The 25,666-nt window shown below is 34.2% G+C and overlaps 1 protein-coding gene across 4 annotated transcripts in view; it reads left to right on the top strand.

Annotated features, from left to right (window-relative positions):
• Positions 1-25,666, top strand: part of PTAR1 (protein prenyltransferase alpha subunit repeat containing 1) — a gene marked incomplete at both ends in the record, with an annotated part of 36,602 nt that overhangs the window by 3,799 nt on the left and 7,137 nt on the right. For 3 of the 4 annotated variants that reach the window (XM_084238762.1, XM_084238760.1, XM_084238763.1), the window contains 4 exons: positions 5,170-5,339; positions 11,668-11,734; positions 17,626-17,730; positions 19,360-19,573. In XM_084238762.1, coding sequence (XP_084094888.1) covers positions 5,170-5,339; positions 11,668-11,734; positions 17,626-17,730; positions 19,360-19,573 — 556 coding nt within the window. The remainder of the gene's footprint in view (positions 1-5,169; positions 5,340-11,667; positions 11,735-17,625; positions 17,731-19,359; positions 19,574-25,666) is intronic. The other variant, XM_084238761.1, reaches the window with a different exon arrangement.

Raw genomic sequence — 25,666 nt, 5'->3', positions numbered from 1 at the left:
GCTTGTCATTTAGACAAGACTCTGTTCATCCATAAATAAAATTTTGCTGTATAACAGTGTGCAGAAGATATGAAACAGTGTACATTAAAACTAGCAGCATCACTAGTAAGTAATAGTGATTTCTGTAGCTGTTTTCTAAATAAGGTCAGTAATAGAATTTCAGTAAAACCTAGTAATCTTTGAATTGGGAAGAACCTGTGGGCTCTGAGATACTTTAATCATCAGTAAAGTTTTAATTTTCAGTGTGCAAAACCTGGTCAGTGGTCCTATTTTACTTCACTAATGATGTTTCTGAAAAGTGCATACACATATATGCCTGACTGTGTCTAAACATGACAAAGTCAATAGCAGTGTTGTGTGAACCTTAACCATCATCTGAAGTCCATGGATCCTCAGTTCAAAGCAAAGCAGTCAGCGGGATGTACCATGCTGTGTGTGATCTTAAGTAAATGTGTTGGTTCATTTTATGTTGCTATTCTATTGGCTCAGTCTTCAAAGGTAACCTAAAAAAATCGAGCATCGTTATCCCTTTGAAAAGATTAGAACTTGATCTAATCTTCATGTCTTTAAAAATCGTATGACCTTGGTAATGCAGATATTTACTGTAGTGTCCTTGTTAAAATCCAGGAACTTAATCTGCCAAAAACCTAAAAATATAATGTAATTTGTTGGCATTAATTTCTATTGCTCTTACAAGATTATTTAATAAGGAAATAATGGAGGTATAGTTGCACCTTCAACTGCAATCATTAAAAATGTAAAAAGTATGGTCTCCCTGGTGGTGCAGGGATTACAGTCTTAGTGCTGTCAGGCTGAGATGCCAGCCACTGCAGCATGTGTTTGATCCCCAGCCAGGATCGAACCCACACTGTGCAGCAGACCTCTCCTGTCTCGCGCGGTTCCCCTCAGCAGTGTATTTCAGGTAGATCTGCCTGTTCTGCTCCCTACTCTGTCTCTGGTGAATCCTCACACACCCCTTCCCCCACGCCTCTAGCCTACACCTCAGTTCTTGTATGCATAAGTAAATAAAATAAACTTTTAAAAATTGTATAAAGTATGTAGGAAAAGTTTTAATGTGAATTTATAAAAGAATTACAGAAAAATATGTCTAGTATAATCCCACTTTTGCAAAATACTTTCTTAAAAGGGATTCATACACAGATTAATAGTGGTAGGGAGATGATAAATGATTTTTAGTTGGTCTTTTTTCCTCAGCTTTCCAACTTTTCTTGAATAAGAAATTGAAATTTGAATAGCCAGATGTCTAGAAGGAATTTATCTAAGTTGTGCTTACTTTTGTTGATATCTTGATCTTCACTTTCCTTTCAAGGGTTTTGGGCTAAGTATTAAAGGTCCAGATTTAAGTTATTCACTAGCAATATGAACCTAGGTTAATTTTCTTAACCACAGCAGACCTTACTCATTCTGATAAAACAAGAGACCGGAGGAATGAGGTCTCTTCTGATTTTAAAATGATTTTGGAATCCTGTTCTAAATTGGAAAAAGTGTATTATGACCTGAGGGACTAGGCATAGATGCCTGAAGTCAAACACACTATTATTTGAAAGCTTACTGACCTACCTATCTTTATGAAGTGCATGTTATATTTTTAGGAAGCAGCAAAGCAGTATCATAGGGTCAGATAACTTAACAAAAATTTGGCTTTTGTTGCCTTGACCTTCCATTATCTGTCAGCCAGGACATTTTCTGGTTGAACTTAGGCTCTTAATGAAATTAATAATATACTTCATATTAGCCTGGCACTTTATATTTTACCATGTTCTCTGTGTTGTATCATCTGCTTTTCATAACAGGCAGGGAAGGCATTATTTATTGTTCCTGTATTTCAGATGATGGCAAGTGACTCGTCAGATTCACATTGGTAGAACTGAGACTGGCTAAAACCCTGAACCTTGGAAGATTGAATAATATTGTTTCTACATCCTGTTTCTTTTTTCTCCTAGTGCTTTACATTCTATGAAATGACTGTTTTCCATTTTCCCTACATGCAAATAGCTGCCAGGCTTCTCAATCACAAAATTTGAAAGCTAGATGAGACCTAGCAGTTTATTTTCTCTTATTTAGAGATACAGTTTATTTCTGCCATTTTGCAGATGAGAAAATTGAGGTCTATAAAATCCAAGTGTCATGTTGACAGAACTAGGGCACTAAAAGGAAATTAAAAGTAATGTTCTTTGAACACTTTATTTGATCATTGTCACGGAAACGCAAGGATTATCATTTTTTCGTAGTTATTGAACACCTGCTATGTCCAAGGCATCTTGTGTTACTATTTCTTAGAAGAATGGTAGCCAAATAAAATGTGTGTGTGTATGTATGTGTGTGTGTGTGCACAGATGACTCCTCTTTTTCATTGTTGTTTTTAGATATGGCAATTTATTATCTCAGAGAGACAGAATTGAGAGAGCTGGTTACAGAGCCAAGTCCCCCACACCCCAAGATCACAGATTGTATCCTTCCCTTGATGGTGATTATGGGGCATCCCATAATGGGACTTCTCAGCTTAGGAAGGTACACAAGAGTAAGCACATGCTTCTCATATCAATGACTGTAAAATAGATGCCAGAAAAGTAGTTGAGCATTTTATTTTTGATAATAGTGAACAGGGCAGATTTTTACATTGTGAATTTAATTTAATTTAATTTTTTAAATTTGTTTTCGTTTTTTTAAGATTTATTTATTTATGCAAGCACTGGGTACAGTCAGAAGCGCAGGAGGGTGAGAGAATTCACCAGAGCAAAGTACACTGCTGAGGGGAGCAGTGGGCACAGCAGGAGAGGTCTGCGCTCCATGTGAGACCCTCGCCCTGCAGCCAGGGATCGAACTGGCGCTGCAGAGGCTGTGGGCAGCTTCACAGCCCAGTGCTTTACTGCTGAGCCACCAGGGAAGCCCTGAATTTAATTTTAAAAGCCCTTTATGCTCCTCCCCACAACCATACTATACCCCAAAACTAAGATTTTTTATTCTTATTTTTCTAACATTCATGTTACTGATTTTTGCTTTTCTTTGACATAAGTGGTCAAAGCCCTCAGAGAAGTTTTCTTGAAAATGATTTCATTGAGTTTATTTTTTTCTCTGTAATTCTTAGAAGAATAGTAGCCAAATAAAATGAAACACTTAATTTGGATTCAAGAAACAATTTGTTAAGTGTTCTAATTCATATAGTAAAACCTGAACAACAGAAAATATCAGTGATTCAATAAACATTAATCAGATATAGATCTAGATCTGTAGCTGATCGTCCTAATAGATAAATTTCAGATTAATATCACCAAATACAAAAACATATTTTACAATACTGGACTTTTAGACAGTCTCTCAGCATTTGCACCATTCTTAGAGATTTTTATATTACGGAAATAGCAAAGTGATACCATTTTATTACAGATATTGACACAACATATTAGCAAAACTGTCAGCTCTGTGCAGTCTGGAACCACCTTGTTTTTTTTATTTTTGCATTTCCTGAACTTATCAGTACATAGTACATTGTAGTACTCAGAAAATGTTTAGAGCGTATTGATACGGTATATACTAACACCTCAATCAACTGTGAGCCTTAGGTCTCCAAATTTACTCATAAGTGAAATTAGCTTGGAAAAAGAATGGTTAATGACTTGCAACACCTAGAGTAACTACAGTACCTAGTTTAATGAAGGGACTTCTAATGATCAGTACAAGTAGATTGTTACCTCTGAGCTATACAGTTTAAAGTTTTCAGGGCCAATTTTATTTTAGTTCCATAGCCTCCCACCAATTTATGGTGATGCCTTAACAAAAAAAGAGGACTTTTCTTACCAACTGTAATTGAACGAGTTTCCCCTCTTTGCATCTATCAAACTGCTATCTTCTTCACAGGGAATCCCAGAAAGATAATAGATAATGTCACTCATAATCTGTGAAAACCATTTCTATTCTTTTTTTTAAAAATACATTAAAAAAACTCTTTACTTTCAAAATATTGTTAATGTGTCAAAAAAAATCTTGTTATTTATTAATTAAGCAAAAGATATAGTGGTTTGAAGGTGTGAGAAAGAGTATTTCTTATAGGCAAGTATTCTGTATAGTCAAAGGGCATGTATGCAGGTTTTGCAAAACCATTTTAACATTGCAGTTTGTTTACTATGTAAGTCAGTTGCCCTACCAGTAAATCTTTCCCTATAATGCAAATTTTCAACTTCAGATGAGGAGGATTGAAGGGTATCCAGATACAGTCATAGGTAAGGTAGAAATTATCAAATTCTAAAACATATTTTGTGTTAACATTTATTAGCATTTTTCAATTCAAAGAAATAAAAAAATTATAAAGAAGAAAAAATGAACCAAAAGTCTCATTGTCAAGATTATTGATAATTTGTGTCTGCTTCACATATATGTTTTAGCAGGAAAGCAAAAATACATTTGTTAACATTTTTTAAAAATAGAATTAAAACATTCAAGTGATTAGAAAATTTAAACTTTATAAAAATAATATGCTCCCCAAGACTTTTGTTAGCTTCCTAAGGAATTTTTTAATGCATCTATGTATCTTTTAAAAAATTTTATAAAAGGTTTTATGTTGTCCTCTATTTGGCAGCATTTTTTTGTTGTTCTTTTATATACCTTTTTTGGGGGGCCCCTTTTCATACCAACATAGGCAGATACAGATATATATATATATATATATATATATATATAGTGTGTATATATATTTTATATATATATATATTTAAACAGTCTGTCACATGGAGGAGCCATATAATTTTATCAGTCTCTTATTGATGCACACTCAGATTGTTTCCAGTTTTGTTGCATTGATACAATGAACATTCTGTTCATATATTTTTGCAGAGTCTAATTTCTGAGCAGTGGAATTGCTCAAAGAGTGCATTTAGAATTTTGAAGGGCTTTTTCAAATTTCTATACAAAAATTAAATCATTTTCATTCCTGTCAACAGGGAATATAGATAGCATACCAGTTTTTCCCCATATTCTCCTCAATATTAACAAACATTTAAAAAAATTCTATCAGTCTTGTGGGTAAGCTAAATAATATTTTTTAAAAAGGGAAATAAGTGCAATTTTTAAAAATACTCTTGTGGGATTTGAAATTTTTACAAGAGGCTAGTATTCTTATCTTTAATTCTTTTTTATGTTTTATATATTAAGAGATGAAATTGGCCTGATCCCATGTCCTGAAGCTAGATATAACCGGAGTCCCATAGTCCTGGTTGAAAACAAACTTGGTGTGGAGAGCTGGTGTGTCAAGTTCCTTTTACCTTATGTCCACAACAAGCTCCTTTTGTACAGAACGAGAAAGCAATGGCTGAACAAAGAGGGTAAGTATGAACTCTGTCCTCCTCCTTTAGTTTTGCCACAGGGAGGGAAAAACCCTGTCAGGGTGTTGGCATTCCTGGATCCTAGTTCTGGTTCTTTGATTCAGTACTTAGATGGGTGCTTAAGCTCTCTATCAAATGAGGAATTTAGATTCATTTGTAGTTTTCAGGTTTTGAATCTATAGTGAATCCTCATGTATATTTTAAATATAAGGCTATGCCTAACTTCATGGCATAGCTTAAAATCATGGATAAAATTTTAAGAAGAATGTGTATCTGTTATTAGATCTTTCATTCTACCTTCCATCACCCTCTAATCGATTTCATTATGTACAAGATAACACCATGTAACACTATATGAATCCTTCAAGTTATCTTTTCCCAAACAAACTTGTGTTATATATGTTCCGGCACACAGAGATGTATAATTGGGCCATACACAACTAACTTGGGTGGGCTGGGGGGTGATGATTTTGTCGAGAAGAAACAGTTTGAATTTCAACCCTTCAAAGGCTGTTGTTTCAGAGCATTAACTTTTGCCTCTTTATGTATACTACCCCAACCCACCTTCCTTTAGTCTTACAAGTCCTACCATTTTTGTCTTGTCTTTATGAGCATAGCAGGCTTTGCTGAATCTTGTCATCATGTAGTTTTAGTCTCAATAGACTCAGGAAGACCCAGGCAAAAGATCAGATGGTTAAGCTTACTCATGGATAGCTGGCATCTGAACTTTGAAATCCAATACAGCTCTGCATAGGTACAGAAGGAACTTGATTTTATCCTAGCCTGTAGTTTCTAGCTTCATTTTGGGGTGGGGGAAAGGGGCTAGGACAGTATCGTTTAATATGGTGTCGTATACTGCTGAAGTTGTATATTATTGGTAAAAATGTGGAAGCCAATTTTTGATTTGACAGAAAAGGTACCTGAAAATGCTAACTAACAAGAGTGGTCTGCCAAACTTGTGAACCGAAGCAATTAGAACATAGCAGTGCATCTTACTAAGAAAAAAAGTTTAAAATATTAAGAAAAAGCAGTTAATTCATGAAAATACTGTACCTTTAAAATGGTTTTTGTAGAAAATATACAAATAAGAAAAGTTTGTCCAGAAAGCTGACGATTTAAGAACAGTTTCAGATCATGTCAAAAACCAGGATATCCCCTAAGAATGTTGTCTATAACTGAAGGTTAACTTTATTCTTGGATTATTTTTTCTTTTTGATCAAATTGAGTTTATGCTTTCATTAACATGCTGAATTCCCTAGATGCTTAGAAAGTATATGTATTAGGGTTCTCCAGAGAAACAACAGTAGAAATGTTATATATTATAAATAAATAGAGAGGCAGAAGACATATATTATGACAATAAGTTGGCTCAAGTGATTACGAGCAGTCCCACAGTTGCGCTCTGCAAGCTGAAGCTGCAGAAAAACTGGCGATGTAATTCAGTGTGAATCTGAAGACCTGAGAACCAGGTGACCAATGTTTTAAATCCCATTCCAAAAGCCCCAGAAGATAAGATGTTCCTATAGATGGGAAAGCAATATAAAGGGGTAAATTTCTCCTTTTTTCTCCTTTAGTTCTATCTACTGAGGCTCTCAACAGATTGGGTGATGCCCACACACATTGGGAAGGGTAGTCTGCTTTATTGAGCCCACAGATTCAAATGCTAATGTCATCTGGAAACACCGTCACAGATACTACATTTAGAAATAAGGTTTAATAACCTTGTTTGATAATCTGGACACCCTGTAGCCAGTCAAGTTTAACCAAAACTGACCATCCAGCATCCCTATTTTAGAGATTGAGGTTATTTGAAAGGCTGCTGTTCTAATAGCCATATTTGGTGTGGGCCACTAATGATAACTAATTCTGATTTTTGAGAAATCCGAGAGAAGAGCAAAAGAGCAAGAGAAGAGTCCACAGCACTGTATTCCTGATGGCAGAGTTCTGTCCTTCTCTCTGCCCAAGTATGCACCTCTGTCCTTTGGCTCTTCCCTCTTTCTTCCAACCCCTGCTCTCCATAACTGAACTATTTCTTTAAAAGCTGTCTTCTGCTCTGTTTCTAATTTCTTATCAGACAAATGTGATTTCCTCATAGCTTATAACTCCATTTTCAGTCTGTCTTTTTCAACCATGTCCGTCATGCCAAACTGAAGTTAACACTTGCCAGCCACACATCTTGGAAACACAATTTGAGTGATGATTTTTTGAAATATCAATCTGCTCATCCCGTTTCATGATGCCTGCGCAGTCAAGGTAGAATTCAGACTGCTTGGCATAGTATCCAAGGGGATACTTGGGTCTGTCCCCAGACTATATTACTAGCCTTTTCCTCAACTCTATATTCAGCATCAGAGATTGTAGATTCTTATCCCCCACACTGAAGTTAGCTCACAGATAGAGTTTGTTTTGTCTTGTGTAATTTTTTTTTTAAATTGTTCTTAATTATCTGGGTAAACATTTAAATTCAGCCTGAACTTTTAAAATTAGGTTGAGAATCTGGGTTCATTTTCAATTGAAAAATCAGAAACCTTAGATATATAAGTTTCTCACAGCAGCAATTGGCTAAGACTAATAGTTTCTGATTTTCTTGACTAGAGAAGCCTACTACAGTTTACTACTACCTCCTCTTATGTTTCAGACACTGAAGCAGTGTGTCAGTTGCTACTTAACAAATCAGATTTGCTTTGTTACTTTGACATTTCAACCCTTGAAGCATTTAAGTTTGTATTCACTTGATACATTCCAGTCACAATAATCACTATACCATTCTTGGGCTTTACTGTCAGTCACATGGACTTCCCAGTAAGTGGTAGAACTGTTGGCCTGCAGGACAAACACTCTCCAGTGAAGTTAGCATTTACTTTGATTAGTTGTCCTCTCTTTTCATAGACACAAAATGAAAAGTGAGAACTTAGGTATTTTATGTGCTTGTTAGTTTTTGCCTTATACTGCTTTATATTTTTCAGAGAAGATGAATCCTTCATTTACGGGTGGAGCAGTACAAACAAATAGCAACTACCATTAACACTTTTTTTTTTTTAAATGCAGAGTCAAAGAGACTAAGTACCAGTTTATTTGGGTAATATAAAATGGATGTTGAAAATTGTAGACTTCCAAAGAAATTCCAGAGACCTTCCTATTACACATGAACTTTTCCACAAAAATTAACTACCAAGTATTTTTTTTTTGTTGTTATTGTTGCTTATTATACTACTTTTAAAAAGTTACAGTTTCACCTTAGAAACTTGTCTAATTCTGAGAATTAGGTGACGTTGAAAATATTTGCTTCTGGTGGTAAGTAGCATTGGTATTTAGTTAAACAAATATTTTGAGTACTCACTATTTGTCAGTTATCTGTGAAGAAATGGAATAAATCTCAATGCTCATAACATTGAGGTTGATGTTATCCCCATTTCAAAGATAAGGAAGCTTAAGTTCAGTGACATGCAAGCAAATCAGTAGATTCCAACCCACGCAGTATGGATTTAAGGCCTATGTTTTACTATGCCTCTGTACTGTGAGTAGGTATGGAACTTCTTTTGTGCAAGGGTCATATTTTTTTCACCTGCATTTAGTGAGTGGGTAATGTGAAACTATATTAGAGAGGACCTACCTCCAAAAAAGTTACAGTCTAATTAAGAAGATAATATTTATACAAGATTAGTAATAAAATAAGATTACTTTCAGCTGGTTAGGTCAGAAAGCCCTTATGAGAGAGTTGCTTTTTCCCCTCTTTGTTAGATATTGATGGGAATTTCTGTATTTATTGGAGAGAGAATAGCAAACATATAAACCTGCATTAGGTCTAAGAAAAGAAGGCAGGCAGATAGGAAGTATGTTTAGGGATGGTGGGATTTGGTTCTTGTGGCGTATAACACGAGAAGGGAAAATAGTAGAAGATCAGGCAGCGCGGAGATTAGGGCAGGGATCTTTCTAGTTTCCTGCTATGTGGCATCATAATCTCTTTGAGAGCATTATGTCAAATTCCGTGTCTCTTTACCTTTGCTTATACCTTTTCCCCATCCTGTAAGGTGCCCTTTATCACCTTATTCATGTTTAGTTTTTCCTGACAACTCTAGGAAGACTTAATTGCAATAGCTTCAGTAGTCTCCAAATGTGATATATGCTTGTATTTCACAAATATTTCATTTTGTCATATACAATTACTTGCTTTTATGTTCTTTCCCACTAAAGGTGAATTTTTAGTGGGCGAGATTGGGTTTTATTTAGAATAATAATCATTCTCTCAGTCCTAAGATCCCAGTTGAATCTTTGTGTATCGTCAGTACTGGACAGTTTATGGAGTTAAATGAATAATGGTATAGAAAGCTGCATTTATTTTCTCTGGCAGATATTAAGTTAGTACCAAGAGCTGCTAAAAGAATGAAGAGTAATTAGATAATTCTTTATAGGAATATAGTGCTTATGCATGTAATGATTTATAATGAGGGAAATTGAAGTCAAAAACAGTGTGCTAATCCTATCTTTTATTGTTCATTTATTGAATATTAAACTCAGAAGTAATAAAATCATAGGATCACAATAAATGTTGAACTCCTTTACTAAGTTGGTTGACAATGGAATAATTGATTTTCTTATTCACTAGAACACTTTCAAATGAATATAGGGAAGTATTTATATGTACTTGTTCTTAGGTTTAAAAAAAGTTTATCTTTTACTTAAACACTGAAAGTGTCTCAATTATTTATTGTAGATTGCCATATAATTGAGTTATTAAAAGCATTCTGCAAATACTGATCTGGCCACATGCTGATTGGCTGACTATGGGCAAACTGCTTAAACTTTCTAAGTGTCTTTGTACCCATATGTAAGTGAAATAAGAATATCTTATTTGTGAGAATTCAGTGCAATAATGTAAATAAAGTACTTGATACTGTCCCTAGTACATAATATTGCTAAAACAGTATAACAGTTATTTTTATTATTTTGTGAACTTAGCATTTAATATGAGCTTGGTAGAGGTTATGTATACACCCTAGGTTGATCGTCTTACTCCTAGACTTCTTTTTTTATTTTGGTAAAATGAAGTCATTATTGCTAAATAATATTCATTTTTTTCTATTAAATAAAAGCTTATGGAACTTACTTGATTATATAGAAATTCTGTCAAGGCCTTAATAGATAGCTAATGAATATGATTAGTCTGTTCATGAGACTAGAAAATAGTAAACAGAAATGAAATGTGAATATTAAAAAATTATAAATTAAATAGAAATAAAGTACAGTTTCTATCCACCACATTTTAAAAATGCAATTATATAAGTGAGAGTTAAAAGAACATAAGTATACTCATGTTACTCTTGGCAATGTAGATAGGTAGAATCTATTTTGGAGGACAATTTGTACATGCTCTGTAGGAACCATACTGATATTTATATTTTACAAAGTAGTTTTACTCTGGAAATATATCTTAGGAAAATAATTCATCACACAAAAAGCATGTTTTAAAATGTTTGTGGCAAACTGGTAGATATTATAGTCTGGCAACATTACATGCTGGTGAATATAAGGGAAAAGGATGGATTTTATTCGCTGATAGAACTATCAATAGTTGCTATAACCGCTTTAAAAAATAATTTGTCACCTTCTAATAAAATTGAAAATGTGTAAAAAAAAGTTTGTGGCAATATTATTTGTAACAGTAAATAGAAAATGACCTAAAATATAATAAATGATAGTATATTATACTAGGGGATTTTTATAGCTGTTAAAAATACATACTGTAGCAATATAGGCTAGCGTTTATAAAATGTTATTGAACAGAAAAGAGAACACAATATACATTTATCATTGCTTTAGTGTAAAATGTACATAAGAAAAAAATCTTTGCAGGAAACATAAATGAATTGCGTTAAGTAAATTGGATTTATGAGTGATTCGGCCCCCTCCATTTTGAAAATTTGCACTTAGTCAATTAGAATATTTGTGGGATCAAACAAGTCGTGATATAGAAAGAATATTTCTTTTACTTAGTAAATGTTAAATCAGTACCAAAAATTACTAAAATAATGAAGAGATGAATTTGATTATTCTTTATAGGCATATTGTATTGTAATGTTTAGTGTTAACTTTTAAATTATGAGTAGAAAAAATCTTGAGTATAACCTTCATATCGCTGACAGCCTAGAACAAGGTATATATCATTAAAATTGCTTTGGCATGAAATATGTATATGTAATGATATATACTCATACATATAAAGTATGTGTCTACACACACACACATATACAGAGGAGCTTAAAAGAAAAAGAGGCCAGACTTTAAAAGGTAGTACTATTTTTTAAAATGTGACTTTTCTTTCTTTTAGAATTAATAGATGTGACATGCACCCTGCTGCTTCTCAACCCAGACTTTACCACTGCATGGAATGTGAGGTATGTCATTCTTATTAGTGATAAAATGAAATTTTCAAATTTCTGAAGACATATAAGCCCTTCAAATTGTTAATTTTTGAAAAATGAATATAAACCATAGGTCCATGGCACCTATTTCTTCTACCCACTTTTAAAAATTCTGACATACACATTGTCCCTGTGTATTTGTGTCTGTACTCCGTGAACTTCTTGCCTGATATATAAATTGTTGTGTTGAATTATAGGTACCATTTAATATATGCTTTTATTTTCTTTCATTTTTAGGGGGATGGGGCAATCAGTATAATTGGTTGGATTGTAAGGCACTGGATAATGTTCTTGAGAATGTATATGCGGTGCATTGGAATGTGTGGAAGATAAAGATTCAATGTTTTTGTCTCAGTTTAGTCACGAGTGCTGTGACTTCTGTGGGCAAACCATTTAAAGAATGTAGCACTCCATATTTTGTAAACACATTACATTATAGAAATACCTTTTTTTTTTTTTTTTTTTTTTTTGTGGGACCCTCGCCGCTGGCTGTGGAATGAACCGGTGCTGCGACACGGCACTCAACCACTGCGCACCAGGGGAGGCGCTATATAAATATCTTAAGTACCTTAATTCTGATTGCTACAGCATTGAACACAAAATAGTTAATAGGTATATTAAAATTCAGACCAGGTTTATTTTTTCACTGAAACTTTTTCATTTAAGCAATCTCTATGGTTTTTCAAAGTTCATGGTTTCTCTTAAGCCAACACATTCTCTTTGAGGGAAGCAGGATACAAATTATAGATAAATAAAATGAAGTTCCTTTAAACACTGTGAATTCATTTTAAATTTTCCTGTAAAAAGAATTCTAGCTTAAAGCTCTTTATCTTGAAGGTGATTTAAACAATAATTTTCTGTGTAACGAACAAGGTTATTACATCCTGAGTTTGTGTTCTATAATAGCTACTGAATTTTTTACTTTTAAAAATTAGCTACTATTATGTCTTTTTAAATTATCTTTTAGATAATAATCAAATACCTAAAGTAGAGAGTAGGAAAAGTATATAATAAAATTTCGGTTTTAAAATTTCATTTAATTTTAGAATTGAGATTTTCTTTACTGGAAAACTTGACTGTGGTCAAGGAATAGACTAATGTTTTTGAGTGTCTGTTATAATCGGGGGGCCACACTACAAATTTATTACCCAGTATTTCATTTAATACACATGATCCTTGATATTTGTTTATTCATGAAACATTTATTGATTAACTACTATGTTTAGGTTATAGGCACTAGAAATAGAGCCAGGAAGAAAGCCAACCGAAACCTTTGTGCTTGTGGAATTTTTATTTTAGTAGAAGAGAGAAAGCAATAAAGACATTAATAAGTAAAATTTATATGGGCCTCCCCAGTGGTGCAGCAGTTGAGCGCCTGGTTGCAAAGCTGCCCGCAGCCTCTACAGCACCAGTTTGATCCCCGGCCACTGGGTGAGGGTCCCACATGGCGCGCAGACCTCTCCTGCCGCCCGCTGCTCCCCTCAGCCATGTACTTTGTCAGTCTGTCTGTTCTGCTCCCTGCTCTGACTCTGGTGAATTCTCTCACCCTCCTGCGCTTCTGACTATACCCAGTGCTTGTATAAATAAATAAATCTTAAAAAAAAAAGTAAAATTTATAGTACATCAAGTGGGGTAAATCTTACAGAGAACAAAATGGGAAAGGAAAGTGGGGAACACTTTGTAAACACATTACATTATAGAAATACCTAGGAAGAATAGTATTGCAGTTTTAAATAAGGAATGTTTGAGCAAATACTGGCATGAAGTCAGTGATCAGTCTCTGGGTTCTGGGGTATGAGCTTCCGGCTAGAAGAAAAAGCAACTGAAAAACCTCTCAGTCAGGCCTAAGGTGTTCCTGGGTGTTCTGGGATAGCAAGTAAACCTGTGTAGGTGGAGTAGCATGAATGAGGGAGAGGGTAACAAGAAAGAGGTATAGGAGATGGGTCAGATCTCATGGGGCTTTATAGATATTCGTAAGCTGCTACAGAAATTTTAAGTTTATTAAGATAGAAAGACATTGGAGATTTTTGAACTGAGGAGGAACAGTATCTTCCACTCTAGCCCTTGCATGGAAAGAAGATTGTGAAAGTATGGGAAATGACTAGGAAGTTAGGAGGTAACGTGGTAATTTAGGTGAGAGATGTTAATGACTTGAAGTTGAGCTCAAAAGTAGTAGTAGTGATAGTAGTAAGATTCTCACCTTATTTTATAAACTATGTGAGCTTCAACTATTTTATAAGCTGATTTTAAAGATACAGATGATGCATTGAATGTGAGAGAAAGAAGAGGGTCAAGCTTGAGTCTGGCTTTTGGCTTGAGCAACTGAAAGGATGGAATTGCTATTCACTGAAATTGGAATGTCTAGAAAAGGAACAGATTTAGAAGGGGTGCTGGCTGGAGTTCAAGAGTTTAGTTTGGAGCATAGTAAGTTTATATACATGTAGTTGTGTATGAGTATAAAAGTTCACATGAAAGGTCTAGGCCAGTCATAAATTTCAGAATCATTAGAATATGGACGGCACTTAAAGCCATGAGATTGTTTGAGATTGCCTAAAGAGTGAGTGTCAATAGAAAGAACAGGTCCAAAGACTGAGCACTGGGACACAGGTTTTTAGAGTTGTACAGTCCAACATAGTAGCCAAAAGCCACACTAGTCTCAATTGAGATGTGCTCTATGTCTAAACCTCAAATTAGACTTCAAAAACTACTTCCAAAGTAAAGTATAATAATTTTTATGTTGATTACATATGGTTTATAACATTTTACATATATTGAGTTAAATAAAATATATTGCTCTATAATGTAGATGTTAGAAAATTTTAAATTACCTATATGGCTCATGTTTGTGACTGACATTATATTTCTTTTGGGCAGCACTGTCCTAGAGTTTTCAAAATGAGGAAGAATCAGTAAAGGAGACTTTAGGAAGATACTATACACTTAAAACTGTGAGCTTTCTGAAGGATAGAGACTATATCTTTTTTTAAAATTTGTTTCCCTAGCATCTAGTGCCTGAAACATAACACATGGCACATGGGCACTGGAAATAATTAAATTCAATGAAAAAGAAATGAAAGTATTAAAGTGTGAGTACCATTTTTATTCATGTTCTCATATTCCTCATCATTACAAAGAGGAAAAAATACATATTTTCCAAGTATATGTATTTTCATTGTACATTCTAAAAAGTAATGTACAAGAAAGAACCTAGTCTTAAGATCCATGGAAGTTAATCCTGTTTACAATTAGCAGTTGACTTTGGGCAAAATCTTTAACTTCTCAGTAATCTTCTCAAAATCTTTATCTGTTAAATGAAAGATTTAAATTAGGTGATTTTTTTAATGGATCTTTTGAAACTTTGACTATGTATTGTTTGGTCTTATGAGGGGAAATTGTTCCATAAATACAACTTCAATGACGTTAGTAGCAGTTAATCTTGAAAATTATTCTAGGTAAGAGAATAGTAAATTTTTGTTCTAGCTGAATAGAAAGGAAATCTGGATTCCATTGTGGATATGTGTTCTAGTAAATTTTAATTTGTATTAATAAGATTGAATTATGAAGGTTTAGGACAATAGTACATTTTGAACAAAAATGCAATAAGCTTAGGAAATAAACTCAATTTGATAATAAACTCATGAAGAATCCTGTAAAACTTCTTGCAAATCAAATACTAAATACTTTATGTTTAATTGTTGGTGTATTTCTTCTGTAGTAATTCTGGGAAACAGAGTGATTTTGACTGCATGTAATAGCAGATTTGATGTCTCTTTGTGACCACTTAGTACTTGGAGACCTTGAGCAGATTACTCAATCTCTTCATGCTTCAGTTTTCTCATCTGTAAAATTGAGATACTAGATTGAGCCCTATGACATTTTTGTTTGTATAGATCAAAAATCCTTAATTCCCAGCATCCAGTTCTTAGTTTTTAACATTATTCATCAATAAAAGGATCTGGGTTTCTTGGAGAAGTGGATGATTCTAGGATGAGGTCTGAAAATTTACAAAATGAGCATGGAACATCCTGTAGTCAGAAAGTAATAAAATGCTCAAAAACAATATGGTGGAAGTATGTCAAAGAAACACAAGAATCACTGAAGGAGCTTCCAGGGGCCAAAGCTGGAATAATTTGAGCAATAAAATAAATAACATAGTATTGGATTATACCCCAAAGTATAAAATGGATATCTATAGCCTTATGTTGACATAATTAAATAACTGAATAAAGAGATAGTTTACAATAAAGAAATCTCCCATATAGAAAAATCCCAGATAATTTATCTTAAAGAGAGAGTGTAACTCCTCTTTAAGTGTGATAGTAAAGAAACGACATATGCTACTTCACTAGGTAATCAAGGTCAACATCAACAATGATAAGTCATGCTGATTGTTTGTGCCCCTACTATGATGTGCTAAAAATGCCACTTATCTCAGTTGTTTCTTCCTCCTCAAAAACCATAACCCCAGTTAATTATGACAAGAAACATGTAAAATGTATGGTCAGTACACCTCAAAAAATGTCATGGGTTATCAAAAGAAAGGTTTATTGGAGAGAACCCCCATGAAGACACCAGAAAAGGAACATTTGATTAAAACTAAGAAATTCTGAATAAAGTATGTAGTTCCAATAATTATTGATAATAATTCATCAATTATGACAAGTGTACCATGATAATATGTTAATAAGGGAAATAGAGTACAGAGTACCAGGAATAATTACTACTTTATCATAAATTTAAATGATTCTAAAATGAAAACTTTATTTAAAAAAAAAGAAAAAGATAATTGAGTATCACTAATTTCATGTAGTTTTAGATAATACAGGATTGTGAGAATTGAATTCCATAATCTATGCAAATCACCTAAAAGTTTATTAAATTACAGGATGACCACTCAATGAAAAATATTTAGCTATTTAAAATGCTTATTTTTAAGGTTATATAGAACCATGGGGGTATGTGGAATTATATGTGGAAATGTAGAAGAGAAAATTGAAAAATTAAAATTGCAGTTTTGTTTAGAACAATGATTGAAAGAATGATTTTGTTCCCCTGGCATCTCAATTGTAACTGTTGGGGGATGTCTATTTTCTTGTGTAGCCCCAGCAAGGCACAGAGCAGGTTCTCTAGGGAGACGGGTAAAGGAGGAGTCCTGGACCCCTCAGTGGCTTCTTCAGGCTTTTAATGATCTTTCTACACCATTTGTAGTGAGGCAACCAGGATGGCAGGCCTCCTAGCCCCCAGCGAATCTTTACTCTTTCTGGGTTCTCTGGTGTTGTCTCCTGATCTCTCGCTGGTCTTGCTGCACTCTGCCACACGGTCCTTTGCCATCTTGCCTCTGCTGCCGCCCTTATGTATGCTTAGTCACTTGGCTCAAGTGTGCCCACTGATGCATGCCCACACCCTACTCTAGGTGTCCGCCATTAGGCATGCATGTAAGACCTCCGGTGTTGCCATGCTGGTGGCAGGAGAGCGGAAAAAACCTGACAACTTCCATTTACTCTACATCTTGCAATGAACTAGACCATGTCAAGTCCTACTCAGGAAACTAGACCAATTTTTGACTGGTGTTAGATCCCCTACAGACACTGATGTCAGACCTCATAAGTTTTGGAAGTGAGACAGGCCAGGAAACCTTTTGCCCTCCCCCAAATAGGTAACATTCCACTGTTGATATAAGAGCTTCTTTTTTTCTCACTATTCATTATTTTGATATTATGAGAATACATTCTTGATTACTGTGTGACATTTATGGACTATTTTTTTAACACTAGGAAATTTACTTCACAGTGAGGTTATATTTATAACCATAAAGTATGTTTGGATATAAAGATAAAGTAATCCTTTTTATTTTTATTTTTCAGAAAAGAGCTGATCCTCTCTGGCACTTTAAATCCAATTAAGGACTTATATCTGGGAAAACTGGCCTTAACTAAGTTTCCAAAGAGTCCAGAAACATGGATTCACAGGTCTGGTTAATTTACAAGATAGACTTCTTTCTTAGAATTCAGAATGACTGGAGTAAAATAACACAGAATATAAAGCAGGATATATATTGGTTCAGAGTATGAATTCTAAAGTCAAGTTACCTATGTTTAAACCACATAGTGCTACTACCAATGTGATCTTTGGTAATTGTTTAACTTCTTCAGGCCTCAGTTTTCTCATTTGTAAAATGGGAATAATAACGATACCTAATTCAGAACTTGGTTGCATTTACATGAGATAATATATTTGTATGTGTATATTGATACAACCACAGTGCCTTGCACATAATAAATTATACCTATTACTATTAGCTATTTGAAGCTGTCATGAAGATTACATTTAGATATTCAATTATAGGAAGCAGTTTGGATTTTATAATACACTTGGGTATGTTCCTGATAAAGATGGTGGTGGTTATTAAAATTAACCAAATAAGAAAAGTAGAAACAGCTGAGGTGATTGGTGCATAGGCTGAACTAATGTTGCTAAGACCATAAAGAATATTTTTAGGTTAAAGGCCTGAGGCCCGTAGCCAAAATGCACATAAGAATTCCTAAAAATCTAGATTGTCTGGAAGCAACTTCCTTTTGGATCCCATGTTTTTCTACTCTGTTTTGACTAAAATGAGATGGTATGGCCTTACTGTTGCTGTGAGTAGAGAAATCCCTGAAGAAGTCAGTTCTCAGTTCATTAAACCACTTACAGCTTTTTAAAAATCCTGAGCATTTTTAGGATCTTAAAGTCAGTTCAAGGTATCTTTGCTGTAATTCTTGCCTTTGGCTAGCATTGCAAATCAGCTACTTCTAAACCATATATTCAATTGTATTTTCTTTTTTTTTTTAACCAGAAATTGCTATGGCAGGCTTTAGAGAGGTATATGATTGTGTAGTGGCAGGGTAAGGGAAATATAAATATGTATCCATCATTTTACTGGTTTGTCTTAAGCAAAGACATTAAGTGTTTAGAGACACTTTTTTAAGTACTTTTCATTTAAAGGTATGCTAATGAAAATCTTAAATAGACAAGGAAAAAAATCAGTGGATAAAAACATTTTAAAATCTCCTTGATGGCTTAACTAATTATATTGTATTTGTTTCCTTCCAGATTCTGTGCAATAATATTGAAATTTTGATTAATGAAAGCTGTCATAATGCAGATTCTTGTTTGCAAATATGCATAAAGTGAAGCATCAACATAGAATTAAATATGTGAACTATGACTTTCTTCTAGTATTTACCAGCCATCATTATACTTTCTTACACACACACAGATTCACAGACCACTTGCCTTTATATTTCCTGACCAAATGATGTTTTAGAGTTGTCGGTTTAGAATTGATATCATTTTCTCTTTGATGAGTTTCAGTGTTTTAAGGTTTATCATCCTCTTTCTCCTCCCCCGCCATCATTCACACTGCTAACTTCAATTATTATTCAATAATTCAACGAAGCAATACTCTCTCCCCCCAGAAGGAAAAACTGGATTTATTGAAAGGGATTATTTTGTGTTGTCTGGAATAGAAATGAAATTCAGAACAAGAAAACTGATTGTTTTCCTCTCTGGTTCATGTTCTTTCTTCATTCTCTTTACCGCATGCCACCTATGAATAGGCGATGGGTGCTACAACAACTAATTCAGGAAACCTCCTTACCTTCCTTTGTGACCAAAGGAAACTTGGGAACAATTCCTGCAGAAAGGACACAGCGACTAATAAGAGAAGAGATGGAGGTCTGTGGTGAAGCAGCTGGGAGATACCCAAGCAATTATAATGCTTGGTCCCATCGCATCTGGGTATTGCAGCACCTTGCCAAGCTAGATGTGAAGGTAGGACTACTGTTGTATCTCCGTACGCAGACACCTTGCCTGCTCTTTAAATCTTCTTGTAGTAGTTCTTCCTAAGAGGATCACTAAAGGAGGAGAGTAGATCAGTTGATGGCCCAGCAGCCTGGTGAGAATCATGACAACTGATACCTTCAAGTAAACTCTGGCAATTAAAAAAAAGTTTGCATTTCTTACCAGTGTGGTTTTTATTCTCTTAAGGCTTATACACTGATAGAACAAAAACAGGATTAAGCAATAAGGAATACTGTGCATAACTAACTTTGCCCTGAATCAAAGAAGAGATTATTAAGCCTTAGAATTGAAATTGTTCTTTCTTGGTAGTCTTTGGTTATGTGACTCAGTGTACTGAAGCAGCTGGCTGCCTTCTCAGTCTTTTTTTCCTGGGCAAAGTACGTAAGATTTCACCCAGCTATACCCAAACTCTTCTTTTTTTTCTTTTTTCCAATCGCCAATCACAATTTTGCCTCAATAGTGATTATCTTTCCTTCCTTCCTTTTTTTTTTTTTTTAACAGTTCACTAGATTTTAATTTTACTCACAAAACAGCATGTGAATTAGTCAATCCGCCTGTTCTGCTCCCCATTTTGTCTCTGGTGAATCGTCTCACCCCCCGCACTTCTGGCCTGTACCCCACTTCTTGCATGCATAAATAAATAAATCTTTAAAAAAAACAGCTTGTGAATTAATAGATATTACTCTGGTTTCTCATGTCTCTTTTGAAGGAGAGCGTGTTTACTTAAATTATTAAAAACAAACAAATTTTTTCATCTTAAGTCCTTTAAAAGTTCTATTTGGTTGTATCGTATTTGCCAAATAGTTCAGGGTGGTGTTAAACTGCGTTTATTTTTGAAATTACATTGATTCATGCATTCTGTTTTTTTACTTTCACCCTCCACCAAACCACTGATCCTCATACATCATCTATCCCAAAACTTGACTTGAGTCTATAAATTACCTGAGCATTCCTAAGTCCCACCCCAGACCTACTCAATCAAAATGAGGATATGACTTAGAGATCGTTATTTTTTATTGGCTCATGGGGCTTTTTGGATGCAGGACCAGGTTAGAAATGCTCGGCATAACCCTTTCAATTTAGAAATGAGGAGATGGAAATTTCTAAAAAGTTTTAGTGACTTAGACTTGGCTATAGTTATGTCATTTATTCATCAGAATGAAAAACAGGTATCCTTATGTGCCTACCCACATGGTATAGCCTTTTTTTTTTTTTTTTTTTTTTTTTCAGGTAACATTAGTTTACAGTACTCTGAAAGTTCTGAGTATTTTCTCATCACGCCCACCGTCAGTTTACCAGTCATTATCCACTCCCAACTCATTGGCATCTTCTACCTCTTCTCTTCCACATACCTTACCTTCTGAGAACCACTATTCTTTAGTCAGAGTGTATGGATTTGGTTTTATATTGGTTTACTTTATGTTCCACAAATCAGTAAAATTATACAGTATTTGTCTTTCTCTTTCTGACTTCTCTTAGCATAATCCTCTCAAGGTCTTCTATGTTGTCACAAATGGCAATATATAGGCTTTTTATGGCTAAGTAGCATTCCATTCATATATATATGTGTGTGTATCTATGTATACACACACACCATATCTTATTTATCCACATTCATCTATAGTTTGGCACCTGGATTGTTTCTAATTCTTCGTTATTTTAAATATTGCTACAATGAGCATGCATCTTTTCGAGTTAGTGTTCTCATATTCTTCAGGTAACTACCCACAAATGGGATTACTTAATCATATGGTAGTTCTATTTTTAATTTTTGAGAAACCACCATACTGTTTTACATAATGGCTGTACTGTTTACATGCTCACCAACAGTACTTGAGAGTTCCTTTTCTCCACATCCTTACCAACTTTTATTATTGACTTGACATTTTATGATAACCAGTTTAATCAGTGTGAGATGAGATTTCATTGTGTATTTGATTTGCATTTCCCTTATGATCAGCAGTGCAGCACATTTTTTTCATGTGTCTATTGGCCAGCTATATATCTTTGGTGACATGCCTGTTTAAATCCTCTGCCCATTTTTTAGTTGGATCGTATTTTTGTTGTTGAGTTTACATGTCGTTTTTATATTCTGGGTATTTACCCCTTGTCTGATAATATGGTTTGCAAATATCTTCATTTATTAGGCTGGCTTTTCATTTAATGATGGTTTCTTTTACTGTACAAAAGCTTTTTAGTTTGATATAGTGCCAGTTATTTATATTGCCTTCTGTTTCTCTTGCTCATAGAGATGAATCCATAAAAACATAACTATTGATAAGATTGATGTCAAAGAACTTTTTAATTTGTGTTTTTTCTTCTATGTGTTTTATGGTTTTAGGTCTTATATTTCAAGTCTGTAATCCATTTTGCAAAGATTTTAGCATATGTTATAATGTTCTAGTTTCATTGTTTTACATGTGGTTGTCCAGTGCCACTTAATGAAGAGACTTTCCTTTTGCTGTTGTATTCTCTTGGCTCTTTTGTCATGAATTAGTTATCCCCATTTATGTGTGGTTTTTATTCTGTGCTGGTCTGTTCTGTTGGCTTGTGTGCCTGCTTTTATTTTGGTACCATTCTGTTTTGGTTACTATAGCTTGTAGTATAGCTTGAAGTCACCGTGCATAATAACTCTATTTTGGTTCTTTTTCCTCCATATTGTTTTGGCTATTTGAGGTCTTTTGTGGTTCCATACAAATTTTAGGATTTCTTAGTGCTGTTTCTATGAAGAATGCTATTGGGATCTTAAGAGATTGCATTTAATCTGTTTATTGCTGTAGTTAGAATGGCCATTTTAACATTCTTCCAATCCTTGAGCATGGAAGGATTGTTCCTTTGTTGATTTTTTGATTTGTTCCTTTTTTGATTTCTTTCAATAGTATTTATAGTTTTCAGGAACAGCTTCATGTTTTCCTAGACAGAAATTTTAGATGAAACTGGCTACCAGTTTGCTTTGTCAGCTCAGTGCAATTTACTTATGAAAAAATACTGAAACCCCACCATTCCCAGACACTGTTCTATATACTGGGTATGCAGGTGGATAAAGAGCTTGCTCCTTTGGACTCTAGAAATAGCTACTAGAAGGAGGGATTTTACATTGTCAGGAGTCTAAAGCTATGAGAACAAGTTATTTGGTGGGTTGTGGATAATATTTTATGCTGGGTGATCTCAGCTCCACAACTTGATAGTATGATCTCAGCTCCACAACTTGATAGGAAGGAGGCAAGGAGCACGGGAATCATTGAAGATAAAGAGAAAAACATTCCAGGTGCGCTGACAGATTGTTAGAAACTTCCCTCCATTGATGTGTACCTTTTAAAATGGCATTCCCATAAATCAGCAACAAGGGGCCAAAGTAAAATTATTTTACTTGAAACCATTCACCGTTAAAGATGACAACTCTTTGTCCACTCTTGGACTTACATGTGGTCAGCCTCAAAGTTCTTCCTGTCACCACTTGTTTCTAGTCTTTCTGACATGGGTATGAAGTGATATCTTATTGTGGTTTTGGTTTGCATTTTCCTAAGAAAAAGTGAGCAAATTTTCTTGTTCTTGTTGGTCATCTGTATGTCATCTTTGGAGAACTATCTTTATATTTTCTGCCCATTTTTTGATAGGGTTATTTGTTTTCTTTTTGTATGAGTTCTTTGTAGATCATAGATCCCCTTGTTGGATGTATGATATGCAAATATTTTCTGCCATTCAGTAGGGTGTCTTTTCATCCTTCTTTTGCCGTATAGAAGGTTTTTAGTGTGATGTAGTTCCATTTGTTTATTTTGCTTTTGTTTCCCTGGCTTTTGGAGCCCCCAGAGACATCCCTGGAGTCAGTGCCATGGAGTATTTTACCTGTATTTTTGTCTATGTGTTTTTATGGTTTTTGGTCTTACAGCCACATCTTTAATCCACTTTGAATTAATTTTTGGTTATGCTGTGAGAATAGTCTAGTTGCATTGTTTTACATGTGCCTGTCCAATTTTCCCCATACCATTTATCGAAAAGATTTTCCTTTCTCCATTGTGTGCTCCTGGCTTCTTTGTCAAAGATTAACTGTTCATATAAGTATGGTATTATTTCTGTCCTCTCCATTGTATTCCCTTGGTCTGTCTGGTTTTGCTCTAATTTTGACAACTATAGCTTTGTAGTATAATTTGAAATTTGGGAATGTGATATCTCTGTTCTTCCTTTTTGTCAAGATTGCTTTAACTCTTCAGAGTGTTTTTGTGGTTCCATACAAATTTCAGTGGTGTTTATTTATTTGAAGAAAGCCATTCACATTTGGATAGGGATTGCTTTGAATTTCTGTGTTGCTTTGGATAAGATGGCCATTTTGACAATGTAATTTTTCTGATCTGGAGCATGGAATATTCCATTTTTTTTTGTTATCTTTATTTATTTATTTTTAAAATGTCTTAGAATATTCATTGTACAGGTCTTTCTTGTCCCTCTTTTGTTATGTTTATTCCTAGGTACTACTTAATTCCTTTTGATGCAATCATAAAATGAACAATTTTCTTAATTTCTTTTTCTTCTAGTTCCTTATTTGCATATAGAAATGCAATACTTTACTGATTTATTGTTTCTAATAGTCTTGAAATGATTTTTTTAAGTGCTGGTATCCAGCACTACTAAGGTATGAAAAACAAACATGGAAATTGGTATAATCCTACAGAAAGGGAACATGGCAGCATTTACCAGATCTTAACCAAAAGAAATGTGTGTTGCTCTAATCTAGCAGTTCTGCTTCTAGAAATTTATCCTAAGGAAATAATTGGAAATGCAGAATGGTATAATAATTAAAGGGTCTACTTAGTGGCCTTAGAGATCTAGTTTGAATCCTTCCTCCACCACCCATTTGCTCTGTGGCTTTGAGGAAGTTTCTTAGCCTTTCTACCGAGACTTCAGATTTCTTATTCATAAAATGGAGGTGATAATTCCTGCTTCATTGAATGATGTAAATTAAATGGGAAAATCCAGATAAAATGGCTATCATAAGTGCTCATATTAAGCACTTATAGCACTATTATAAGTTTGATATGTAAAAGTACTGTTTAAAATAGTAAAATTCTAGAAACAGACTCAATCTACCAAAGGATTATATATATTGAAATCCACCATAAGCTGATCTTTTAGTAAAAATATACTAAAATTGTATTTTGGAATGTTATTTGAAGAAAAATTTAGTCTATTGGATATAAAACTAAATGGGAGCTGGGCCTAATATAATTTTTTATGTATTACTAGTATTGAATGGCATTTTAAAATGTTTGGAACAGGTCCTGACATAGTAAGTGCTAAACAGATATTTATACACATGTATTTATACAGTGCTATTATAGATACATTTTCTTGTATTTTCTGTAATAGGCATGTATTAGTTTTTCTAATCAGAAGGAAAAGGTTAGAAAATAAAGAATATTTAACCATGCCATGGTGCTGGAATTATGAGACTTTAATTTTCTGTTTTAATACTTATATTCCCTAAGATGTTTATGTATCTATAAATTCACATATTTAAGTAAATTCTAAATTCTTCTTACTTTAGAGGTTTGGGGTGGGAGGAAAAGACTCACAGGTGGGCAGAGTTTATATTACTAGACAATTAAAAATTGGCATGGTGTCATCTGAGAAAGTTCCTTGCTCCATGAAAGATATACAGATGGCCAATAGGGCATGAAAAATGGTCAACTTCAGTAGCTATTAGGAAACAGCAGATCAAAACCACACAATGGACACTATTTCATACCAATTATGATTATGAAAATGAAAAAGATAATAGTACTAAGCATTGGTATGAATGAAGAGAAATTGGACCCTTATGCATTGTTGGTTGGAATGTGAAATGGTGCAGGCACTGTGGGAAAGTTTGGCATTTGCTCAAAAAATTAAACTTAGAATTTCCACATATGACCCTGCAGTTCTACTCCTAAGTGTATACCCATGAATCAAAACCATGTGTTCATATGAAAACTTGTACTAGAATGCTAATAGCAGCATTATTCATAATAACCATAAACTAGTAATGATCCAGTAGTCCATCATCTGAGGAATGGATAAATAAAATGG

The sequence above is a fragment of the Talpa europaea genome (genome assembly GCF_964194135.1).
Source record: "Talpa europaea genome assembly, chromosome: 7".
NCBI classification, from domain to species: Eukaryota; Metazoa; Chordata; class Mammalia; order Eulipotyphla; family Talpidae; genus Talpa; species Talpa europaea.
This window is presented reverse-complemented; position numbering and strand designations above follow the sequence as displayed.